The sequence below is a fragment of the Alosa sapidissima genome, chromosome 5 (genome assembly GCF_018492685.1).
Source record: "Alosa sapidissima isolate fAloSap1 chromosome 5, fAloSap1.pri, whole genome shotgun sequence".
NCBI lineage: Eukaryota > Metazoa > Chordata > Actinopteri > Clupeiformes > Clupeidae > Alosa > Alosa sapidissima.
Genome location: NC_055961.1, coordinates 36,583,146 through 36,605,771, shown reverse-complemented (window position 1 = coordinate 36,605,771; position 22,626 = coordinate 36,583,146). Strand labels below are relative to the sequence as shown.

At 42.2% G+C, this 22,626-nt stretch overlaps 3 protein-coding genes across 6 annotated transcripts in view; all 3 read right to left on the bottom strand.

Moving 5' to 3' along the window:
* arhgef12b (Rho guanine nucleotide exchange factor (GEF) 12b) overlaps nt 1-6,465 on the bottom strand; it is a 50,318-nt gene extending 43,853 nt beyond the window's left edge. For both annotated transcript variants that reach the window (XM_042091276.1, XM_042091277.1), the window contains exon 1: nt 4,963-6,465. In XM_042091276.1, coding sequence (XP_041947210.1) covers nt 4,963-4,994 — 32 coding nt within the window. In that variant the 5' untranslated portion in view covers nt 4,995-6,465. The remainder of the gene's footprint in view (nt 1-4,962) is intronic.
* Nucleotides 6,466-7,993: 1,528 nt separating this feature from the next.
* On the bottom strand, nt 7,994-10,658 carry tlcd5b (TLC domain containing 5b). Of its 2 annotated transcripts, none has more exons than XM_042091416.1 (3): nt 10,519-10,658; nt 10,041-10,243; nt 7,994-8,811 (listed from the first exon to the last, which is right to left on the bottom strand). In XM_042091416.1, the coding sequence occupies exons 2-3, from the start codon at nt 10,240-10,242 to the stop codon at nt 8,282-8,284; spliced, it is 732 nt and encodes a 243-aa protein (XP_041947350.1). In that variant the 5' UTR covers nt 10,243; nt 10,519-10,658; the 3' UTR covers nt 7,994-8,281. The 2 variants fall into 2 exon arrangements, with proteins under 2 accessions (XP_041947350.1, XP_041947351.1); XM_042091417.1 differs by having other exon boundaries at nt 10,524-10,658.
* Nucleotides 10,659-12,503: 1,845 nt separating this feature from the next.
* hnrnpul1l (heterogeneous nuclear ribonucleoprotein U-like 1 like) lies at nt 12,504-22,372 on the bottom strand. 2 transcript variants are annotated; one of them, XM_042091282.1, is made up of 16 exons: nt 22,222-22,372; nt 21,493-21,757; nt 20,668-21,171; nt 20,323-20,563; nt 20,154-20,227; nt 19,728-19,867; nt 19,514-19,613; nt 19,183-19,295; nt 18,786-19,052; nt 18,147-18,269; nt 17,558-17,686; nt 16,039-16,207; nt 14,901-15,179; nt 14,468-14,676; nt 13,958-14,134; nt 12,504-13,611 (listed from the first exon to the last, which is right to left on the bottom strand). In XM_042091282.1, the coding sequence occupies exons 2-16, from the start codon at nt 21,710-21,712 to the stop codon at nt 13,471-13,473; spliced, it is 2,886 nt and encodes a 961-aa protein (XP_041947216.1). In that variant the 5' UTR covers nt 21,713-21,757; nt 22,222-22,372; the 3' UTR covers nt 12,504-13,470. The 2 variants fall into 2 exon arrangements, with proteins under 2 accessions (XP_041947216.1, XP_041947217.1); XM_042091283.1 differs by having other exon boundaries at nt 20,683-21,171.
* Nucleotides 22,373-22,626: the final 254 nt, after the last annotated feature.

Genomic DNA, 22,626 nt, shown 5'->3' with positions numbered 1-22,626 from the left:
TTATTTCTATTATTTCACTTCTGACTAACTGAGGAATAAGATAGGTGGTGGATAGACTAATGACATATCGATTTGCAACAAAACGTTATTTATAACAATCATAATTTATATTTATATAACCATGCATAACTAAAAGAAATTAACATCAGAGCATATTAAATATTTACCACCACATTAATTATAGTACAGAAAATTCCATCATTTTTCAGTGACCAGTGTCAAGGCAATCCGGAAGGGCCTTCTGTTTATTTACTTCTGTTTACCAAGATCGCAACTGATACCCTACTGTGTCTACTGGAAAACTGAAAGCATCCTACTTATAGGAGTTCACAAATAGACAGTGAATATTTTCAAAACAAGTCTCAAGGACCCATTCATAATAATTAATTTGTGAATGCCATCCCAATGTGTTGATTGAGATACGATTAGTGGGCTACATTGAACGTGAGAAACAAGTGAACAAATGACTAATGACATCCAACCCCCAAGCACATTAGCAGGGTACTTTTGCAAATGAATTCCATTACCAGCAAGAGTGCCTAACTGGCCTTAATTGTCACTGCTGGCAGAACTGTGATATTCTGTCACTTCCTGTTCAGCCATGGCCCTTCCCCTCACTCCCTAGTTTTTAAACTCAAGAGTGCAGAGATAGAGAGAGGGAGAGACAATCCTCTCTTGAGTGACTCTGCCATTTGGAGCTGAGGGGCATCAGTTAAATCTCAGACAAATCAATTACGGTCACACACTCACACGACAGACTCCACTGTGCATTGCAGTCGTTTGCACACAGCAGCGTAGCGGCGTTCATTTATCAAGCGTGCGGATGGTCATTTTTTTCCACAAGGCTGTTTGTCGGGGTGTGGCCCTCCACTGGTTAGCGCTTCTGTTCTGTTCTGTTCTGTCTGCAGAGCAAGCCAAGGCATGCACCAGGGCAGGCAGACAGTGGGGAGAGGGGGGAAGCGCAGTGGAAAGAGTGAAAAGCACTCAAACCATATGGTTGCTGTTGTTTCAGTTCACAGGTAGTTTCACAACAGCGTACACTTTGAACAGAGATTCAAATTCACTTAATGCGTGCACATGAACACACACACTGTTATATACTACACTACACTACACTACACACATAGAAGGGGGATATGCTGACTTGGACTGCTGATCATCAGCTGACCAAACAGACAAAATCGTGACTTATCTTTGAGATTCAGAGGGGGTATTAAGACAATAGAACATTATTCAAGAACATCAGCTGCAACTTGCAATCTAAAAAATAAAACCATTCCAAATACAGCACTTCATTTGGATATAACTGTGCAAAAAACTATTTCATACTAAGTTATCAACAATTAAAAGTAGTTTCATGAGGAACCAACCAAAAGGCTATTAGATTACATACTAAGACCAAAAATATGTAAGAAACCAGCAAAGGAGGTGTTTCCCCTTTGGCTCTGTGTCAGCAGTTCCCACATGCATTGATAAAAGGCCATCGGCAGATAGCCTACTACTTCATAACAATCCATAACCTCTGATAACCATGCATCACAATTCATAACCTCTCACAATCTGATTCTGTGACATCAGAAGAACTACGTTAAGGCCCATTTGTATGTTGAAAAGCTCTGGTTTATGTCTGTATTGTTATCCTTTAGGAAGGAAGGACATCCATCGGTGCAGCAGGAAGATGATTATATCGTGCTGTATCTTGTGCAACGTAAGGATGAGCTAATAAATCTCACTTAGCCGCTTAAGCATGGCTCTTGTGGTTCACGGTCCAATTTATAAGCAGGTAGAGTGTGAGAAAGGGCCACAATAACCACCAATAAACAGCCATGAATCCGAACACCTACTTCATCTGTAAAATTTCCTGACGTGAAATTTCAACTTCTGAATTCAAAGAATCACAGTTTTGCACACCACTTTGAAAGTGCATTAATGCAGGTTTTACAACTATGCTTTTCCAGACCATCTAGACTTTAAATTAAATGTGTTCATAACATGTGGTCATGTGAAGACCAGACAGACACACCGGTCAGTCCAACTAGCCAACCAGTCTTTTCACTGCGCAGTTTTGTGATGACCCAGGCCTAAAATGTATGAAACTGTGTAGAAACAACTACAGCATGACATTGCCAAAGACATGACCAAAATCCATTTGTCACCAAGCTAACTATCAGTGACAATTATTCTGTTGTTGGTGTTGGCAATGCAAGGCTGTTGGCTTTTAGTATGTTAACTCGTTAGTTCTAGATGAAAACACCATACTATTGCTTTAATTACAATTATTATGCTGAGCTTGACACAAATTATCTTGAACGAACACATCCAAAGTCCAACAACTGGCTCTACGGTCAGTCCACCAGCGGCCAGTCTCTTCACTTTCCCATCATGCATTACTCATGGCCTGTAGCCTGTCAGGAAAGGCTGGTGGCCTGGCCGGGCTGACAGACATTGTTTATCAGTGATGTCACCACTTCCCAAGCGGGCCTCGGGGGTAAAAAATACACAGATCAGCGAAACACTGTGACAAAGAGCAAAGAGCAAGCTACAAGCCCCCGCCGCCTCCACACAGCTCATGCTACACACTCCACACTCATGCTACTTTCCTCCATCTCTGGGCTGATTTCACTGAGTTGGACACGGTGCTGCCACACAAAGTGGTGGAGAGAAATGTCTCATGGAGTTGTATGTTAATGAACTGTAATGCTCAATTGCCTCCTTCAACTATATGTCTTAATAATTAACCTACTTTAAGTTTGGGAGTAAACCACAATGGCTCAAATGCTCATTAGCCTGGTGTGCGCCGTTATCTTTCCTGTGCCATTTCCGTACACCTGTCATCTATGAATAGATCACAAAACTGAATTGTGGGAAACGGTGGTCTACAACTTAGTGTACTATACATTCAAAGCATGTTTATATCATAAAACGTCTTGTAAGAAACCAATAACTCATTGCAACATTAGGAATAATAGGAATATGGTATTTGCGAGAGAGAATAAAGCAGGCTTGTGCCACACAGCAACATAAGACGCCTTCTCAGCGTGGATTCACATATGGCCCTCTCATAATGCCTTACTATGGTAAACAGACAACCATTTCAAATGAATGTGGTCCTATGGCATCTCTGGACAGAAATGGGGAATAGCACCACTGACCAATACTCTGCAGTAGTGGGATTGTTCTATTTCTACTGTGAGCTCTAGTCACTGATGATATTCTAGATTCTGAGGTTCTGAAAAGATGTTAGGTGTCCACTTAAGGGCACTCACACAAAGAAGTAGTACAATAATCACAGAAACAAGCTCATTCAAACTGATCCTGAAACTGTGCATAAACAAGTATTATGGTACACCACTATGGAGTCTAATTAAGTAACATACAAAACATAATGTAATGCTCACAGAGATGTGCATGAACAGCAGTAATATGAGCAGATAATAGGCAGACTGTGCTGCTCAGTAAGCTCTAACTGGTCAGCAACTGCAGTGGACTGGGAGCACAGAACCCTGGTCTTCAGCTGCCTGTCTGTCATGGGTGATCAGCTCACATGTTCCACAGTGGCTTCCCTCTCCACCAAGAGTGGGTGAATTTAGACTGGGAGCTCGCCTTTGGCCCACTGCTGGTGGTGACACTTGTCCCAAAACAATACAGCTACACCAGGGCATAAACACCTCATAAATAAACATATGAGGGACACCCTCTGTATACAAATGTATGGTAGTAATCACAGCATTCAGAACAGATCATAACATACTGTTCAAATGAAATTCTGCACTTATTAACTAAGCCAATGGAGCATTTTTGGTGTTTCCTGTGCTTGCCTGACTTCCTGTGTCCATAGGGGGTTCAATCACTGTCCAGAGTATGTGAAGGTATTCATCAAGACAGTTGAGGCCACACTTGCAATGCTACTCCAACATCAAGGTAAGCAGCAAATTCTTCTGAATAAAATGTAACATCACTTAGGGATAATCCCTGTTACATAATTCTCTCAAAACCCATAATGGAAAGTGAAAATAATTACATGTACATCCTCTGTTGGATATTTTGGTTCATTTTATAAATTATTTTATAAAATTCCCTTCATTCACTCTCCAAACCACCAGCAATACAAGTTTAACTCAAATGTGTGAAAATATACCAACAATCAACTTTACTAAAGCATAGATGTCTCTGGTATCTTATGCCTAGTGAGGCATCTCTGTACTCTGCATGGTTCCTTCCTTCATTTTATTTAAGTCACTAATGGCCTTTCTTCACATTCATCACATGCCTTGCCACTCTGCCAACGCCGATACCATGTACGCCTATCTGCTCAGCAAGTCTACTCCAACCTGTCTAACTATAGGCACATAAATATATTAAGGCCTACATCAGCACTCTCCCTCTGCAAGCCTATTATCAAATCTTCCGAAATAAGAGTGTCTCATAAACGTATCAACCAAAATACATACAGTACATGTGTGTAATGAGCTGGAACTCTAGTGGAAGAGGTAGGCTACACTTCTTAGCACTATTGAACTGCACTTTTGAGCACCAGGCTACTGAATACTGTGGAAAATTATTTTGGCCTCTATTGCCAACGGATGGCATCCATGCAGGAGGGTACAGGGCCATCTGTTTTGGTGAGCAATTCCCAAATCTGTCCACAGGAATTACATTGCCCAGAGCACCACAACTTCAGTACACTACAACATACACTGTTATTTGACAGAACAGCAGATCCTGCTCCGGGGGTCAAGCTAAACCAATCTAAATCAAATGTCAGCTCTCATGAGAAACCCATCATTAATAGCCTTGTTACATTTTGGCATCAAAGCCTATTGGTCTTATTAGCCATAGCAGTTATAGGCTACCCATGCTGGCGACATATAGGCTACTTAGGAATCGTTAGATAGACCCTCAAAGAAAAGCAAGGCAATACATATTTTGAAAAAGGTGTTGAAAACATGCGTAAGCATTTACCTGTCAGTTATCGTGGACTGTATGCCACTCATTGGGCTTTCGTTTAATTTCTTCAGCCTTTATCCAACTATCATTTTAATGTGCACAATCTCCCTTGTACGTCGGAAAATTGGTGCTCCTTGGTGTCCAACCAATGTGTTTCGACACGAATGGTGATACTGGCAATTGTCTACGATAGCTTATTCCACTGTATCGTCTTCGGCCAGTTCCAGAATTCTATCTTTACGCTTCTTCTCACAAGACAGGAAATTGTTGGTTGAAGAAAACGATGGTAAATGTTACCACATACAGTAGTCCTGTATAGAAAAATATTCTGAATAGTCTTGAACATGGAGAACTGAATAACTTATGCAACCATAGTTAATATGTCGAAGAACTGTCAAATACTTCCAAAAAGGCTGCAATCAAAACATATTCAAGTGAAAATAAGAAGCTTCTTCGCCCGAAAACTAGAAATATTTGCTAGCTAACAGCGCCCAGGCCTATTGTTAATTTGTTTCTAGCTACAGTGTAGCCTATAATTGACGGTTTCACCTTTTTTTCTGGGTAGAGTCCTCGCAACCCTCAACCTTCAGTCATACAAAAAGACTAAAAGTATTTTGCTGTCCAAATGTCACTCGCATTTACTTCGTGTCAATGACCACATTTCTCTTCAGATATGTTCCCATCTCTCACGGAGTTTCCAGTAATAGTAATTATTCCAGACACGTTTGTATAGTCCGATTTCCGAAAAAGTTTTGTAGCCAACAACTGCGGAAGCCTGTAAAAGTTCTAGGCCTACTCCTTCAATATTAACATTCTAACACGTAAATTGCACATCTTTCGTCACAATCTATACGTGGTATTTTCATTAAGCCTACACAGGCCTCTTGAGGTGAACACTAGATGGAAAATACTTAACAAAACACCACTTTGCCGCTGTGCTAGCCGGAGTTATAATGTTTAAGGTGTTCCTTGGGGTAAGATATGTTAGGCTACATGTTACCCATTTGTGATTCCTCAGTGCAATTCCATCGACCAGAATTGGCTACTATTCTGTGAGAGAATTTCGGGAGAAAACTTCCGAATCCTTTGATGTCAACTGAGCAGAGTTTGTTCGAAAGCTATCTTGATGTCCAGATTCAAAGGATATTTTTCCGGCACATTTGATCCCACACAGGAAATAATCGATGTATCTTAAATGTCCAATACATGTTAACTCCAAGAGATTTGTGAATGCATTGATGGCTGAAAACTTCAAGCTTAGTCATTTAGTCGAGTCCTTCCCCTCCTTGTCTCCATGTTTTTCCCCAAATCCAGCAGTTTTGTCGTATTGTCTTTACTCTGGAAAATACACCAATTTGAAATAGCGAAAAATAAAAATCATTGAGAGTAAAGGATTACTTTGACACTACTGCCAAATTTTCATCGTTCACTACGTTACCGCTTTGGGAAGATTTAAAACCAAAATAATTCCTGACTTTGAGTCAATTACATCCCTAGATTCCTACGCTTTGCCGACATTTCTCCCTGCCGAGGTATCCCTCCGCCGAAAAAAAAATCACAGTCCCGCACTCTAGGGCCACAGGATGCTATAGGAGGGACACTGCAGTCTGTGTTACCTAAAACCTCACTAGACAGCGGACACCCTGAAATATGTTTTTTAAAGATGCCCTACTGTTGAACAAACACATAGCCTAGAGATAAAAAGGGACCCCAAAATTGTTCTTGTTAGTTATCAACCATTAGGTCTACAACACAGGCTGTTGTTATAATGTGGTTATATTTTTAATTAATTCTAGGCTTCTACATGCATCACAAAAGTTGATTTCTGCCCTTAAAACAACATTTGTAACATCTCAAATGCACTATCCATAATACATAATAGCCAGCAAACAAGCATAGTGAAAGACATTCATGCAGTTCACAGTGCAACATCATATTTTGTTAACATTGTCTTGCTAACAGATAGTCTGTTGGACATAATAAAAAGCAAATAATATCAAAATAATAAATATTAGTAGTAGTAGGATATGTGTGTGACAAATGTCAGAGGTAAACCAAAGGTGCTGTAAGCCTACGAAAGTTAGGTTACAAACACTTACTTTTAAACTTTTACAGTTACATTATATCCATATTGTACCATACATTTAAATAACTAAAGCATTTAGTGTTGATCAGAGGTATGCAAGTGTATTCAAGCAGTTAAGAGGTTTAACAAAAATGATCTGCTACGTTTATACGGTGACGATGAAAAGAGAAGACGCAGAAGTGGCGTCTCGTCTTCATTTTTTTATTTGCGTTTAGACGAGCATTCTCAGGGGGAAATCTTTGTTTATATGAAGACGCAAGAGTATGTGATATTCAATTGGATATGCATTCCAGACCGCTGGGTGGTGGTGTGATAGAACCCCGGTACGTCACGCGCAGACATTCTAATTTGACAGTTTAGCCAGAGAGGTAATCAAGGATCTTTGGTTTAGCCGTTTAGACGGAGACGCAACCCAGGTCGTCTTCAAAACTCTACACTCTGGAAGGAGTCTTCAGATTTTTGCGTCTTTAAGCCCTGATGGCGGGGTCGCCGTGTAAACGAAAGGCACTTATGATAAAATATTTTGTCGTCTTCCTTCGCAATCGTTCTCGTATAAACGGCCCCTTAGAAAAAACACTCATTTACACATTGTCTTCCATACTGATTCCATCCATACTCTGTATTAGCTCTGTATACTCTGTATTCCATTAGCTCTAGTGGATATACTGTGATGTAGTAGTTAGCTGTAGTGGATATACTGTGATGTAGTAGTTAGCTGTAGTGGGTGTAGGCCTACTGTAATCAACCCCAAATGTTAATACATATCCTTGCCTATTTTAAGTGGGTATAGTGAGATGGTGATGCTTTTTAAGTGGGTATACTGCGTAGTCCTGCGTATCATGTAGACTACACCACTGAGCCTACCTCCAGTGTGTATAAAGCACTTGACAATCATTGTTGAAATCATACAACAGTAATAAATACAACTTCAGAGATGTCTGATTAAATAAGCTATGGCTGCATCTGAATACCCATACTAGTTTAGGCCTACTATATAGTAGGCAAAAATATTATGTCACAGTTGTAGGTCAGCTGAATACTCAGTAGACATTGACAGCCTACTAACACAGTGTCCAATGGTCACTCACATATTTACTATAACAATTGCCTGAGAAATGAGAGGAATTCCATGTTAGCTAGTTGGTGATATCAGTCGTCTTTTTCCATTTCAATGAATATCAGCACTCTGTCGTTCATTTCATTAGGGAGCCACTTAGGTGTGATTGGATGGCCATTTTAAGGTCGGAGCTAATTCTGATGAGCCTTTCCATTTACACTGTTCTGTATGCAGCGCTCCTGCCAGCGTCTGTATTTACCGCAACTTTTTCGGAAGGCAAAGCGGGTGATGTCCACCATGAAGATCCAGGACAGTGTGTAGATGGCCACCCCTCCTGCCTTTATAACCAACTTAGTTCGGGCGGACGTAATCACTGCGACGAGGAGGATGCTGCCGACGCCAATGCGCACTAGGCCAAAGAGTAAAATGAACAAGAGGTCAACGGCGTCTCCTGCCAGGCTGTCATACTGGCCAGCACGCTTCAGGAACCACCTCGCCTGCAGGAGGGGATTGGTGATCTCACTCCCAAAGATTACGGCACAGCTCTCTGTGCCGGACTCCCCGAGACCCAGGGTCAGCAGCATACCCAGGACGCTCAGAATGTGATGGGCAAGCATCACAGGGCCCTCTGTTCGGAAGTACATGCACCAGCCCATGTCAAAAATGAAGTAACCCAGACTGATAAGCACGGCCAAGACCTGCAGGGGCGTATTCTCTTCACCTGTGGAAATAAAAGACAGCAGAAAAACAGCATGCATTAAGCAATGAGTGAAAATGTCAACAGAATGTTATCTGCAAATCAGATTTATTTAATAGAAAATAGAACATACCGGTAGGTAACATGCCAAATGTTGAAACTATTTTACTATTTTTATGAAAAATATAAGATAATTTGAGTTTGACGCTGGCAACATGTCTCAAAAAAGTTGGGATTGGAGCAGCAAAATGCTGGAAAACTTGTGCAATGCTAAAGAAAACATTTCACAGCTAATTAGGTGAAATGGCAACATGACTGCGTATAAGAAAAGCATCCCAGAGAGGCAGAGTCTCCCAGAAGTAAAGTCGGGTAGGTATTCACCAGTCTGTGAAAAACCGCTTGGGCAAAAAATTAAACAAATTAAGAATAATGCTCCTCAAGGTAAAATTTGGGGACTTCATCATCTAGTACATGTTATCATTAAAATATTCAGAGAATCCTGTGAAATCTCTGTAAGCAATGGACAGGACTGAAAAACAATATTGAATGGCCATGATCTTTGAGGTCTCAGGTGGCACTGCATTAAAAACAGACCTGAATCTGTAATGAAAATCATTGTATGGGCTCAGGAAAACTTCAAATAACCACTGTGTATGAGCACAGTTTTATGCTCTATCTACAAATGTTGGTTAAAACTACCATGCAAAGGGAAAAAAAAAAACATATCTAAAAATGATCCAGACATGCTGCCATCTGGTCTCTCTCTAAAGAGTAGAGGGATGATCCAACTTGTTACAAGTGCACAGTTCAGGCATTAGTTCCAATGGCATGGGCAACTTGTACATCTACAAAGGTGCAATTAATGCTGAATGATACGTGAACTGTGTTGCTGGCATCAAAACAAATAATACAATTTCTGTTTCAATAATTAATATATTGTCTTTGCGCTGTTCTCAATTAAATATTAATTGTTTTATTGTTCGAATATTAATAATATTCTGTTTTTAATTCACACCCCCAACATTTTTAGAAAAGGGGTTGTTTATATGGTGCTATGATGCTATGATTGTTCAGAGCATAATGGTAAATATTGTGGCACCTAGGCCAATATGAATCTATGCTAGGTATCCTCTGGAGCACAGTCACTTTTCTGTACTAAATCTTAAACATGTACAAGCACTAGGTATCTGTACCCAATAGACTCACAGAGAATGTATGGAGAGTTAGAATATTCAGTGGCATTGGAATCTCACCTACATGTGTGAAGGGCCAAGGCCCATCAATGAAGGCAATGTAAGCGGTCAGTAAAACTATGAGGATGCCATGGAAAAGAGTAACAAGTCTGCAGTTCCATTCGTAGCCCCGTTGAGTGTTAACGTAGCAAATGAAGACATACACACAGATCCAGCCAATAAGGCTGCAGCTGAACCCCACCACCAACAGTGCCATTCCCATGCTGTTGAACCAAAACAAGACATAAAAATTCAAGTCAGTGTTGCAATAAACATCACAATAGAACAGTTTATGTGTATTACAGTACATGTAACATGCGCTTATACAGGCATGATTTAAGGTTAAATGAAAATGTTGAAATGTGCTGTCCCTCTAAACCAAATTACTTGCAATACTTTGTCACACACCACTGCTACACATACCATAAATTGATATACAAATGTGTATTTGTCAAGAATATTGCATCAGCAAAAGAATCAATGCAAATGTATTTTTTACCTTACATCTCAAGCTGTAAACACTGGCATCCAGACTCAGCATGTCAGGTCTAACTTCTCATGTCTGTCGATAGGCCTAGATTAATCTTGTTTCATAGCAAGAATGTCCTTATAATATCCCTGTCGCGGTGGCCTGATACAGCATACAGCATGGTCTCACTTTTTCCATTGCAACAGACAGTGCAATCTGCTATTCACCTACATCCCTTCTTCCCCTGGTCTCAAGCAGCTTTAGCCTCTTATCAGATTAAAGTCTCTTTACTCCTGATATACTTCGACTACAGGGTCGGAGTAACATAGCACCACCTCACTTGGGTCAACAACTTGACTGTGGATTTTGCCATCTTGAGCCTCAAATTGATTTTGCATTTATATGTATTCATTTAGCAGACACTGTTGTCCAAAGTGAATCACATATGTCAACTATATTACAAGGGATTACATTGTCCCCGGAGCAACTTGGGGTTAAGTGCCTTGCTCAAGGGCACAACGGTGGAAGCCAGGAATTGAACTTTAAGGCTACTGCTCACTAGCCCAGCTCCTTAACCACTACACTACCCCCAACACTTGAACAGACAAGCCTGTGACTAGTTTCAAACTAGCCTCTAGAGCCATGAATACCAAGTCCACCAATCTTTTCTAATCTTATAGGCCTGTACTGAGTCTAACCACACTGCAGTTAATGACAAGCTTCTAACCCGCATGTTGCCTCATTGTCAAGTGTAACCAGTCTGGTAAATTACCTTTCCCATATTCAGTATAGAAATAATGTGTGAAGGTGATTATGTGTCTGAAAACACTCTATGCATCACTTATAACAAATAACTGGAGGTATAAAACCTGCTTACAATTATAGGCCTACTGCAGAAAAAAATCATGTTTTCAGGTAGATAGGCTACATGGAATCACCCAAATCACAAACTAAACTGCCCTGAGACCCTTGCCCACATGATATATCCTACTTTTAGATTTCCTATCCAGAAAGGTTGAACATGTCAGCCAATACTTCTCAGAGGCACTGATGATGATCCAAGCTGTGATAAGCTACCAAAGGTAGGCTACGTCCAGTTTTAACCTCCAACCAGATTAGCTGCACAAGGTTAATAATGGAATTGCCTGGCCACCTCCTAATTCTTAGGCTATGTAGCCTGCTTTAACACAATGAGACATGCAATGCATGGCATCTAGGCAAAATGAGTGATCTAGTCAAATAGCAGGCCCAGTGGAAAGTCCACTGAAGACACACATGCATACAGCAGCCACACGGGTAAACAAAAAAGTCTTCAATGAGAGCTATTTGAGACAAATGCTGTAAGGAAAACGATGTAGCCCAGAACATGCGGTAGGCTACTCTGATGAAGTTACAAAGTTAGGAATTTCCGAGTATTTCCCGTCACTACGAGTAGGCCTATGACGTAGCCTACCGTTTATCTGGTCAACATGAATGGCACATCTCTTTTGCCCAGACTAGCTACTAGGCCTAGTGCTGATTTCCTTTAGGACCTAATTCTTCATTGAATGACGTCGATTCATTGTTACTTTTATCTGCGACTCGTGCTTCACCTGATGATATTAGTGTCAGCACAGACAAAGCTACGGGACGCCCAACACCTATCCCCGGGTGGGCATTCCGAAAAGCAAAGGCGCCCTCCATAGGACATTTGAGAGAACCGACATGGTTCGCCGTGTGATTTCGTTTGTAGAATGTGCAATTCTCAACGTATTAGTGTGTCCCACACAAGACCTCTAAAATTGTCCTGTTTACATGTACTCGGGCTTGACCTACACTGCGTGAAATGAATCAGTGAAATGAATATTTCTGCCATAAGCAGTTATTGCAAATGGGCTCAACCCATATCTGTATTCTTCTGGTTAAGTGTTTCCCTTCACTTTGCATAAATGCAAACATAATATTTATATGCATTTCTGTGTAACATATGGAAACAAGACTGTAATAACATTGAAAAAAAGGAACTCAGACCAAAATGTTTGTCAGATTATGGTATATTCTGTAATACAAAAACATCAAGTTCTGAATGAGCACAAAATCACATGCAGATACCGTTTGACAGACATGTTGTAAGGTATAAAAAGGTTTACAACCACAAAACAAATCACTACACCAAATGAAAACAAAACAAAAAAAAAACAATGGCGCAACAAGGGATTGAAGTCAAACAATTATTAACACCTTTAAAAATGGTACAAAAGTAAATTGTGGTAAGATCTGTAGCTTTAAATTTTAGTTGAAAGGATATAGATTTGTTAAATGTATCTACATTTTGACAAAGGTCTTACATGACGCTGCATTCATAAAGAAAATAATGGTCTGACAAAACCCCAGCTCCACCCATTTGAAATACATGTATCTTTGATCTAAGGACAGATCACATAAAACAAGGAGGCAGTGAATTATTAAAATAGTAAAATAAGCCATCTTTTAAAACACACATACACACCAAACATGTATGCGTGGAAATCCCTGTTAAACTGTGTTCTAGAAGTGTGTACTATTAAAACAAAAACTACACCACATAGCACTGTGTTCTATTTTCAAATTATCTGGCATAGGCTAGAACAGGCATGATGATTAAGTTGCATTTAATGTTACTCTACCAATCAGAACCCTGCTGTCACCAAAATAATAATAATAATAATAATAATAATAATAATAATAATAAAAAAACAAAATAAAAAAAAAACATAGGACAGCAGCATGGATTAAAACGCCTTTACCTTGTAATGACAGATTTTATTTCTTTTCTTTAATTATTTTTTTCTCTCTTTCAATCACGGACAGAGACATGTGGGTAAGATGGACAGCAGACATGAACAAAGTGGTTGGAAGGCAGAGGTGCATGGCGGGATGCCACGGTAGGAATGTGCTCCGTCTGCCGGGTGGGTGGGCTGCCGCAAGGGGCAGTGGGGTCAGCGTGGTCAGCGTGGGCGCTGCCTACTGCTGCGTGCCCTGCTGGGAGCCCTGCGTGCCCTGGGTGCTCGTCGGGTTCGAGTAGTTACCATAGTTGCCGTACTGGTTGTAGTACTGGTTCCACTGACTCTGGTTCTGGTAATACTGCTGCCACTGTTGTGCATACTGGCCCAGGTAGAGGAGAAAACAGATCAATAAAAACATATACATACATATATAATATGTACATACAAAACAATACTAATATATACATATACACACACAGATAGATAGAGAGATAGATAGACAGATAGATACTTAAAGTATAAGTATATATACTTTTTTGATCCCGTGAGGGAAATTTGGTCTCTGCATTTAACCCAATCGGTGAATTAGTGAAACACAAACAGCACACCGTGAACACACAGTGAGGTGAAGCACACACTAATCCCGGCGCAGTGAGCTGCCTGCTTCAACGTAATGATCTAAATGATTTGGTAGTAAAGATGTGTGGAAAAGAGATGCTGCTTACCTGCTGATACTGCTGGTTATAGTTCTGCTGCTGGTTGTATGTCTGTCCAGTGGCTGCAGGAGTTTGGCTATAGCTTTGCCCATAGCTTTGCCCATATCCGGGGTACTGGCTATAGCTGCCATAGTTGTAGCCTTGGTTGTAGCTGCCTTGGTTGTAGCCTTGATTGTAGGACTGTGGCTTTTCAGTGAGAAAAAAAGATAATTGAACATTTTACATTGAGACAATTCAAATATATCCAATATCTAAAGACGACACACAATAATCTATTCTGGCTAAAGGTTGCTGATATTTGAGGGCCACAGTCAATGAAATCACACCCCTCTCCTCTCTCCTCCAGAAGCAACATGTTGATTAGCTGGACTTGTTTATGTCTCAGTCTGAGCCACCATGTTTGTTTCCCCATTACAGAGCAAGGACCGTGTACAAACAGTTATTTTGAACTCGGAACACGGAACCGACAGACTCCACCGACTCACTTTTTATGTCCACACACTTCTATAGGAGTATTACCTGGGACTGGCTATATCCTCCAGTGCTTACAGTGCTGCCCTTGTTGTAGGATCCCTGGCGGTTATGGTTGTAGCCTCCACCACCTCCTCCTCCTCCTCCTCCTCCAGACTGCTGGTTGCGGTTGTAGCTACCACGTCCCCCTGAGCCTCCATCTCTGTAGTTGTTGCCCCAGCGATTCTGGTTGTAGCCTCCTCCTCCGCGGTTGTATCCTGCCAGGTGGTGATCAAAGTCAGTAAAAAAAATAAATAAAAAAAAAAATGGTCTTAACATCATCTTGCAATACTGGAAACACTGATTTTATGCACTACATTAATTCATCTCATTTTTCTTGATTTCCAAGGAGCATTACAAACAGTAAATTAAACTGATGCATTAGGCCTAAACTTCGTCAATCGTCAATGAAGGCTTTGTGTTGTTCATACACGACTCTTACCTCCACGGAAGCCGCCGCCACCACCGGGTCCACCCCTGTTCTGGTAACTGCCCCGGCCTCCCTGGGGGCCGCCGCCACCGCCGCGGTTGTCAAAGCGCTGGAAGCCCCCACGACCGCGGAAGCCACCGGGCCGATTGTCGAAGCGCTTGTCGGGGGGTGGGCCCGCCTTGCGGCCCTCCTCGTTGTACTGCTTGATGAGAGTCTCGGCCTCTTCGCGCTGCAGCTCTACGTATCTCACTTCGTCGAGGAACTCGCCCGCGTCCGGGAGCACAAAGTTGGCTACGGGAGCAGAGGCAGGGACGGCAGTGAGGTAGGGGGTACGGCCGTGCCGGCGAGACAAAGAAGAAAAACGTGATTACAAACAGTTCCAAAATAAAGACAACTCAAAAAACCTGAGTGACTGAGGGAGGCATGAGAGTAGAAGAGAAAGAAGAAAGAAGGGAGGAACGGAAAGAGAAAGAGGGAGAGAGAGAGGCAGAGAAAAAAGGAAGGATGGAGTTGGGGGGGGGGGGGGGGGGGCAGTAGAAACAAGAAAGAAGGAATGGGTAGTGGACAGAATGCAGTGTAGGGGCTGGAGCAAACATTACCTTGGAGGGAGTAAGGGAAGATTTGCACCAGATTATTTTAAAATAGAATAAAGGATTGGGATTGGTGGAAGGGGTATGGAGAGAAAAATAATGTGCAAGACTAAGAGAACAGTTATGAGAGATAGGGGTAGTAGGTCACTGCAAATCCATCCAGGCAGAGTTGAAAGACTGGCTGTTATGCCTCATTCTAGTTGCTTTATCAGAATGGGTTTACGTTAGCTGTGAATTCAATATGGACTTGAAAGCGGTTCCCATAGAAGCTTTTTTTCAGATAGCAACATTAGACGTGTCAATGAGAGGAGTTGCAGGAGATGGAATTAATCAAGGGGGGGATGATGAAAGGAAGAGAAAAGGTAGGAGGAAGAGCTCTTTTATCTGGCAAAAGGGCTACAACTTATGGGGCAGAACTGGTGGGGAGGGGAGGGGGGGGGGGGGGGTTCTTCCAAGTTCGGATTAAACAAAATAAAAAAAAACAAAAAAAAAAAAAAACAAACATACATAGCAAAGGCAGTTCTTGTGTGGTTTTTTTGGGTTATCCATGGAATTCCTACCTTTCATTTCTAACACAGCATGATCGGGCACATCCTTCCCTTCCTCATCAGTTCGCTTTAACGTTCGCTCTTTTAAATCGTCGTCCGTGGGACAAATTACAATAGCCTTGCGTTGAAAACCTTCAAAAGGACGCATTTTTCGTCTCTGGGCTGATCCATATACATTTGTCTAGCAATGGTGACAAGAAAGAAGTAGAAGCTGTTCATTATTGTTCACTTGTTTGCTTTTGTTACGGCTTTGCGTTCCATAGGAGGGAAATTGGATTCCTGCAACGATGAAAGTGAGAGAGTTTTTTTTTCATGGCTATATTTACTGTGCTGGATTCACTACTGGTTGTCTCTCACAACCCCACACACCTACCTTGAGAGTTGGAGATGAGGCAGTGCCTCAACTCACCATGTCCACAGCTAATGAGACCGACATGAGGGGACCCTGGAAGCCAAGTTACTGGGAGTGGCTTTAATGTTGTCAACTTTCCCCCAAAACACTCGGCTACTAAACACTCTGAAACGTCTGCCAACACCTGAAACGCATGCCAACATTACATGGCAATTTACTAAGAACCAGACTTCTATAGTGCTTACAGCTAAAATAATATTGCAGTTCACCACACAGTCAAACAATACAGAACACTCATTAAATAAACATCACTGCCACACTGTGTCACTTACTGAAAAAAGATAATGAAGTCATATTCTATTCAATCATCATTCAATCATTTTATCATTAAAGAGGCACTACCACCGCCCTAACGCTTAGTGTGATGCCATGTTGAGCAGGGTCCCCTTACTTACCTCTACTTACCTGTTTTTCACAGGCTCGTCAGACCCAAGACATAGACAAACACTCAGTACCTACCTGGGGGTACTCACGGTATCCTGGGAAACCATAGTTTGTCCTTTAGACCCTACCTACCTTTCAACTTGACCAAAAAAGGCACTGGAAAGTGAAGCAGGTTAGTTTCGTACTTACCTTTAGGTTTTCATTTATAACACAACATTCAAAAGTTCCATATGCTACATAATAAAGCTATAGTCAAAAACATCAAAAGTGATGTTCATTTTCTTACGGTTACCATAGTAACAGAAGGTATATTTCTTACTCACCAGGCAGTGTTTACTTGTTTTTCAACATCTTACTATTGGACTATAAAGTACAATGCGGAAAGAACTTCTCTTCAACAAGACATACAAAAGGAAAATCCAAAATACTGATTTATATATAGATAAATATATATATAAAAAAAACATACGAAATTAGCAAATATCCTCATTTCATTTAAGCAAAAAACAAAATGAATGACTTTTCAGCAAAATATTCAGGACAAAACGAAAATGTAGGACAAAGTCTCCAGGGAAACAGACGCTGAACAGTGCTTTTCTCCTGAACTAGAGAGACAGTAGCAGAGAGGACATTAATGGACGTGTGCATCAGTGGACAGCAGTGGCTAGGGCTGGGGAAGGGGAGAGGGGGAGGGGTACAGCTGTGCTGGAGCAGAACCTTCGGGGAGGCCAGTACCTGGTCCAGGATGTAGTTGCGCTTCTTGCGGGCGGCGATCTGGATGAGCCTGTTGAGGCACTGCGTGGCCTGTTGGATCAGCACGTCCCAACGGCCGGAGTAATTCCTCTGGCGACGCAGACCCATCACCTGTGTATGGGGCAGGGTTTTTATCAAACACACAACCAAACCGGTGCCGGTATTTCAGTCAGAGTATATTGGAATAGTATAATAGGTGGTGGTTGCATAGTGGTTAAGGAGCTGGGCTAGCATGCAGTAGCCTGAAAAGTTGTGGGTTCAATAGAGCGCAACAGTCCCGTCCACAGTTGATTCCTGAAGTAAGAATACAATACAATTTCTCCATTGACAACTGGAGTAGAAGCCATAACATCGTAACCGTCCGTGGTAGACTTAAAACCAGCTACGACATGACTAAGCGATTGTACATGCTCATATTGAGGCCAAAACTTAATGGGGCATCAACCTTGTGTTGAGGAAAAAAAATTTTTTGCTAAATTAATAAATGTAAAATTTTATAAATAAATAAATAAATAAATAAAAAATAAATCCATACATGTAAATGCAGTATATGAGTAGTATATTACAATACCTTCATCTTCTCCATGATGGCATTGGTGCCCAACATGTTGAACTTCTTCTCAGGGTTGTCCAGCGCGTACTTGGCTGCCCACGTGGTCTTCCCTGCGCCTGGCAGGCCCACCATCATCAGGATCTGAGCAGCACAATGCAAACACAATGGACATTACAATGGCTGCTAGCCAGTGAAGTAGCACTGCAGTGAACACTGCTGTCCACAACATGCTTTCATTTCAACACCAAAACACTAATGGCACTCGTAAAGTTTGTGGCATAAAGCATTGTGAAGTTCAACTGTACCGACCTAACTGTGTGATAGAGCTTCACTTATCAGCATGCATATCGGACGCATGAATGACATCACATTTTAAATGACTGATCAACGACCAACCATTAAGTAGGGCCAGACGATCAAATTAACTAAACACAGGCCATGGAACATGGAAAGCTTCTATATGGCCTTTCAAAGTATGTTTTACTTATTTTATTTTTTATATATTTTTTACTTATGTGGCATTCATGAGCAGAACGCTCTACCTCTATATCAGAAAATATGCAGTTCCAGAAAGCTAGCACAGTACCAGAATACATGTAGTTCCAGAAAGCTAGCACTGTATCAGAAGACATGTAGTTCCAGAAAGCTAGCACTGACCTCGCACTCTGCCTTGGATGCGGGCCCGATGGTTCCCCGGATGCGGTCCTCCAGAGGTACCTGCTGGATGAAGGTGTAGCCCTCAGGCGGAGGGAAGAAGGGTTCAGCCTTCTGGCCAAAGTTGAACTCCACGGCGCAGTTCTTCACGAGGACGTGGGGGAAGAGTGGCCGCCCGGCCAGCTCCTCCTGGGTTGCCTGGTAACACACACCCAGCATTTTTCCATTCTTAGAGAAGGACATCTCCACATCGCCACCGGTCTCAAAGTCCTGCAAACCGGACAGAGGAAACAGAAGAAAAGGGCTTAGGAGGTGACGCATATCCTGTGGGACATGACTCATGTGCAAACGCAAAAGCAGCATCCAAAAATAAGGTGGGGAAAAAAGGAAATGTGCTTGCCATGTAGCAGCCGATGACATCGTTTTCACCAAACTTCTCTCCATAATCTTCAAACTTGCAATTTAAAGATTTCTTTCCAGTTCCACCATACCCAAATGAGAATGGCTCTTCGCCTGCAATTCAAAACGGAACTCATAAGGGAAAAGGGTGGAGGCCCAGTGATCATTCACTTTTCCCATAACAGTGGAAACATCGCAGATCGCAGCACTTCCTACCGATACACATGCACTGCTATTGTCCCTGTGGGTTTATTCGCTACAATCTGTCTATTTAAAAATCAGCTTCCTCTAGCGTACAGTGTCCTTGAACTGTGAACAGGAGCTCTCCTCACCAAGCTGGGTACTGCAGGAGTCCATGGACCATCCCACTCGCACCACATGAGGGTCAGGCTCGCTGGACGGCAGGTGCTTCACAGAGATCTCCTCATTGATCTACACACAGAAAACATCATATTTATCTTAACTCATATACACTCATCGTACAAAGACACTGACTGTACACAATGTGTTTGTGCCATTTTAGATTGGATGATGTGACTATGATACCTTCAGCTCGTAGCAGACACGGCCCTTGCTGACTCCATAGGATGTCCGTGCCCCAGCCCAAAGGTAAGCAAAGCCTTCAATGGTGAGAGGGTATCCACTGTATCGGTCACGTGACACCTTAAAGTGCAGGTCGCAGTTATCTGTTGGGGGTGGGGGGTAATTGAATCATCCGTGAATATGTTATTCATTCAACTCAGACAGCAATATACAACAATACAAAAAGTATTACACCTCCCAACTATCATAAACAAAATTACATGTCTCCTCTCAAACACCATGTCAATCTTGTCTTTCCTAATTAGAACTGTAATCATACCAACACACACACACACACTGCAGATTGTACTTCTTGCTTCAGGAATCCAATTATGCATCATACAACCAAAACAACCTCCCATGTCTCTGCTGAATTATTTAAAAACGTACAGGTATCAATGGCTGCAAGGGTATCATCAAAGTCTTCCTCCTCTTCCTCTGCTGGTGGCTGAGGGGAACGTGCTCTGTGGAATCACAGGAGATTATATAACATCCGCAATGGAGAACATAACTGCGGAACATAACATCAGTGGTGCAAATGAACAGCATGAACATGTACCTCTTGTCCTCCCGATGCTCGTAATAGCCATAACCACGGTTTTCCTCATATGGCCTTTTGCGGTTGTAGGACCCGTACCGGTCGTCCTCTCCTTTAGCCTGGGAGCCCTGGTCTCCTTGCATAGCTTGCCATTCGTTAGCAGGCTCTGCAGCTGGCTGCTCCTGCTGCTCCTGGCCCTGCTGCTGCCGCTCATCCCCTTCCCTTTCTTCTCTCTTGACTTCATCTTTTAACTCAATTTTTTCTGCACAATCAAAGAGAATAATGCTATTAAATATTCTTTGTCAAGTTAAAATGTGCCTAAAATACAGCAAGCGGATTTACGAATATACTGAAATAAATAAGTACCTTGACATAACTCACCAGGGGCTGTTTCAGTTTGTTCCTGGGGCTCGGGTTCTTCTACCTGTGGCTCAGACTTCTGGATCATGGGCTCCTGTATCATGGGCTCTGGCTCGTCTGCCTGTTGATAATCCTGCTTATTGCCGGGCTGCTCGTTGTAGCTCTTCTGCACCTCTGGTTCCTCCTCTGGCTCCTCATAGGCCGGCTTCCTCGGGGGTTCCTTAAACTCTTTCTTTACCTCTGGCTCCTCATACTGCTGGTGAGCTGGTGGGGGTTCCTCGTACGCCTGCTGGTTGTACTTTTGCCCCATCTGATAGTTCAAACCCATGTGTGGCTCCAGGGTATCCGAGGCGAAGTCGTCTATCCCATGCGCAGCCTCAGGTGCACCGTCTGCACTCTCCTCATAATCATCGTCGCCTTCTTCGCCCCCCTGCCCGATCATCTGTCCTCCATTCTCTTCCTCGTCGGACTGTTGGTCTGGCTCATCATCTTGCTCCTCCCCTTCAAACTCTGCAAACCGGCGAAATAGTGATAGTAAGCGAAATTCGGCTACATTTCAACTGCGCACAACACCACTGCCAATACCACAAGCTCCGTGGGAACCCACGTTGGGAATGCCAACAGATCGTCCATCTGGCGGGTGAACGGTTAGCACTAACGTTAGCTCGGTCACGTTGCAATACACGAGACCGGGTCGATGTCATAATCTCTTGTAATCCTGCCATTACATGCAATGCATTACAAAAACTAAAATGCATTGCATTTTTTACTTATAATCCTCAACACACACCGTAACACAATATAATGCATGCAAATACTACTTGTGTTTACCTTCATCTTGATAAGACTCGGCTGCTCCCGCCTCGCCTTCGACATCATAATCTCCCTCGTCGCCCGGGGGCCCGCCCCCAACACCAGCAGCCTCGGCCTCTAGTGCAGCTTGTAAGCGATCGACAAGATCCGCCTTCAAGCCACGAGTATCGAGGCCTCGACGCTGAAGCTCCTCTTTCAGCTCATTTACTTTGAGCTTCTTCACGTTCACTCCACTCATGTTTCACGAAATGTAATGTTGCACTGTATTCTCCGGGGTCACAACCTTAAGCAAGGATTAAAGTCGTGTTAGAAAAAAGTGGAATCTAGGATGGAGAAATCGCCTGGGACATACATGGGCCCGCTAACAAGGCAGCTAACGTTAACTAGCGATAGCTAACTTAGCAAAAACCGCCAGGGGATCTTAACTAGAATCTTTGATCTTAACGTTAATTGAGATACATACTATGATGTATTAACGAACAGCTAGTGCAGATATGAAAAAGCATGCAAGTAGTCTGACGACTAACAATGCTTTCTGACCGTTAATCAATTTACCATAACTGGCTATTTATGTTAGCTATTGCTAGCTAGCTAGCAACATCACTGGTAACGAACCTTCCCTGCATTTTAACGTTACGTTACATTAGTGCATACCTTCAACTGTGATAACAAGCAATAGTCCAATACCCGTGCATCGTGCAATTGTATGTATTACCAAGTAAAACGCTTCATAAAAGTAACACATACCTTTAAGTTATTCCCCTTCCACTCGCAAATGTTTTGGCGTCCTTGTGTGCAAAATGGACGGTGACTGAGCTAGCTTGCTATTTCCTCGACTCAGAGCCAACATCGGCGCTCTTCATGTTAGTTTGTGATTGGCTGACCTTACTGTCCCTCTTACGGTTACAGTGTATCCAATTGTAGGTACGTGGATGCATCATTTTTTTTAAATTTGATTGGTAGCCTTCCTTAAAATGTTGCAGGCCTATGTCGTTGTCTCGATTTTGGTAACTAACATTTGATTGCATGCAGTTCTAGATGGCAAAATATGCATAATTTCCCGGGTAACCAAACAGCAGTTGTAAGCACTGGAAGCACACATTTTTATATGTTGAAATATTTATAAGCGAAGTAAAACTGATCTATTTTACT